Raw genomic sequence first — 3,012 nt, forward strand, 5'->3', positions numbered from 1 at the left:
GTTTCTTGCTACGACGGCGTCCTCGCACTCGGCGCTACTGAGCCGGGTCTTCCCGAGAGATCTGTCGCTGTCGCTGGCTCTTATGGTGGACAGACGCTGTGGCGGGTGGTCTTGATTTGGATCCGACTTGCTGCAACTTGAGAGAGGAAAGAAAACCGGAGCAGACGCCGAGGGAAACGATGGTTTGGGATATTAATGGCGCTGGCAGAGGATTGGAGGAGCATGACGGGCTCCTTTTGGATCTCATGTTGGAGAGCGTTGGGTCGACCAGACCTGAGACCAGCAGCGGCGGAATTTCTTCAGGGTTGCTTGCCGTCATCTGTGAGACCTCACCGGGGCCAGCTTCTGCTTGGGGACGATCCTGCAGTGATGAAGGTGGACTTGGTAAGACGGAGTGCCAAGACCGGCTAGTTGTTTTGACGGCAGTCAGGCGGATGATGCAGAGTTGAGATGCCTGAGTAGGTTCGAAAGCAACAGAGCTTCAGCAACGGAGGGCACGGCCATGAAGTTTAGATGGAGAACATGACGATGGCCGCTGTAGAAGACGAGCATGGATTGTGAAATATCTGATTTTGTCGGTTCTGCAGCAGCAGAGGCACCTTAGTCGATCCTTCCGGCGTGTATGCAAAAATGATCAAATGCCAGCTTGAAATCTGGGATATATGGCTTGACGTTGGACTTGAACAGCTTCTTAACCGCAAGTGATGAAAAGAAGAGAAGCTGCTCGCCTATAGGAAGCACAATAGGTCCCAAAGTGGTAATGTTGGTCTTAAGCGCCCCACCGACAATTGCCATTAAATCTTTCGACAAAGACACACCAGTCTTCCCCTTGTCAACCTGCTCCTGATAAACACAACGGAAAACTTTATCATTCGCGCCACGATGGGTCCTCACAACATGAACAAGCTTGTACTTAGCCCGCCTCCTATCAACGAACTTATTGGAAAACAAAACCGCGGAACCCCCAACACGAAACAAGCAATTGGGTATCAACATAGACTTCTTATTCCCAAAATACCAATTCTGAGTAATGTTCTCAGTACTAACAACAACAGCATAAGTATTCTGGTGGATTTGCAACAAGTCCTTGGCAAAATCAACAGCTATAACCCTAGCACTACAACCCATTCCCCCCAAATTGAAACTCCTAATATTACCCCCTTTTGAAGGTATCTCAGGAGGAAGTAAACCAGTGGGAATCACAAGCTTCCCAGAGTTGTTCTTGTATGCCTCCAAGTACTCTCCTTCAAACTCATAGCAACTCCGAATGGCGTAAACTCGACAAGCTGATAGAATCTTGGCGTGCCTTTCGGCATCACTTATGCCGAAATCATTCACTCCGTAAAGGCCCGCGTGCGTATGGACCACCTCGTGCTCTCGGTACGCGACCGTTGACTGAGAAGTAACCAGATCCGGCGGTGAAGTAAGGCTTTCCGGCGACGGCAGAATATCATCTGTATTACCATCTTTGCCAATCTCTACGACCCAATGAGCAGCAAAGTCGGTTATGATCCAATCAGGCAATCGATCCGCAATGGACTGCTTGATGGGTTTTTGCAGGAGGTCATATGCAATCTTCAAGTTGGCAGTGTTTTCAAAGGGGAGGTCCACCGTGGCCTCAGCTCCTTCCGGCAACAAGTCGGGATCTAACGGTGGAAATGGAATGGGGACTTATTGCACAAAGGGTTGTAAATCTGGTAAAGATTTTGGGGAGCTGCTTCCACGCGCTAGGACTCAGAAGTGGCACCTGAGAGAGGCTGTCGTCGTTTGTAGAGAAAGCTGCGGAAGAGATCGACGTCGCCCTAGTCCCTGTCGCTGAAGAAGGTCACCTCGGATCCCAATACAATCGTCTTCTCGAAAGTGGATCGAACCGCTCCGAGAAGGTTCACCAGACAGCCGTACGCGCTACTCCAACTGTATTGCGAGCTCTGATCAAGCTGGGGATGATGATGGCGGTGGAGACAATGGAGGTGACATCAGGATCGAGGTGGGGGACGAACCAAATGGATACGAGTCCAAAGCTCCCGACGCTTGGGTTCTCGGGCTCTGATCGGGCAGGACCCGGAGCTGTTCGGGTGTGTGGGCAAAGAAGCAGACCCGGCGGTTGCAGCGCAACCCATCCTTGCATGGCTGGGTCCGGTACCGGGCCGGGTGAAGCCAGCACTCGAAAACACCGTGAGCGAACTCGCACGAGTCACCCTTCGGGCAGTGGCCCTTGCGGAAGTCAGGGCATGCAGCGCCGGAGTAGTGGTACTTTCTCGGGTCGCGACGCCGGGCCTTCTTGCCCGGGTGGGCGTATGGACAGTCGGTCCAATCGTGCGACCTGCCGTGCGCGCACCTCCGGACCTTGAACTCGAACATCCAGAACTGATCGCAGGAGATCGGGTTCATTGGCATGTCCGGGTCCTCAGCCAGCGAGTCAGACTCATTAGACGGAAGGTAACGATGGAGAGCGGCGAGCGAGTCGAGGAACATTGGGGAGAGCGGGGAGTAGTCTCCTTCGTTGGAGGCATTGCCGTTAGAGTTACCGGAGTGAATAGGGATGGAGAGGGAGTAAATTCAGATCTTTGAGGCATTGAAGAGGATGATAGGGCCCTGTAACTTGAGGGGTGTATGGATCAAGAGAGGACCGGGCCTGGATTTGTTGTTGGTGGACTTGGGTCTTCTTCTTGGAGCTGGATTTGGACATGGGTTTGGGTCTGGTCGCTGCCACTTGGGTTTGGATGACCTCCTTTTGATGGGCTGGCTGGATAGAGGTCATATATACATATATATATATAGATATATATATGTATATGTATATAAAAGGAATCTGTATTTTTTTTTTTTTGTAAATACATAACATATGTATTCCATTTTTTTGTTGTAATAAAATTAACTCTATTTAATAAAACATTTTTTATTTATTTATTTATTTATTTTTTGATGTGACTGAACTTGAAATTGAATATTCAAGCTGCCTACGTACCCTTCCAAAGAAAGAGATCAAGTCAAAACGTAGTTCAAATACAT

At 49.9% G+C, this 3,012-nt stretch overlaps 2 protein-coding genes across 2 annotated transcripts; both read right to left on the minus strand.

The window, feature by feature from the left end:
• Positions 1-600: 600 nt before the first annotated feature.
• Positions 601-1,671, minus strand: LOC126622572 (3-ketoacyl-CoA synthase 4-like; the record flags this gene model as incomplete). The annotated part of the gene is made up of 1 exon (XM_050291355.1): positions 601-1,671. A coding segment is annotated over one exon (1,071 nt), but the record flags the coding sequence as incomplete, so codon positions are not given.
• Positions 1,663-2,686, minus strand: LOC126621958 (zinc finger CCCH domain-containing protein 23-like). The gene has a single exon (XM_050290592.1). The coding sequence runs from the start codon at positions 2,473-2,475 to the stop codon at positions 1,933-1,935; it is 543 nt and encodes a 180-aa protein (XP_050146549.1). The 5' UTR covers positions 2,476-2,686; the 3' UTR covers positions 1,663-1,932.
• Positions 2,687-3,012: the final 326 nt, after the last annotated feature.

The sequence above is a fragment of the Malus sylvestris genome, chromosome 5, assembly GCF_916048215.2.
Source record: "Malus sylvestris chromosome 5, drMalSylv7.2, whole genome shotgun sequence".
NCBI lineage: Eukaryota > Viridiplantae > Streptophyta > Magnoliopsida > Rosales > Rosaceae > Malus > Malus sylvestris.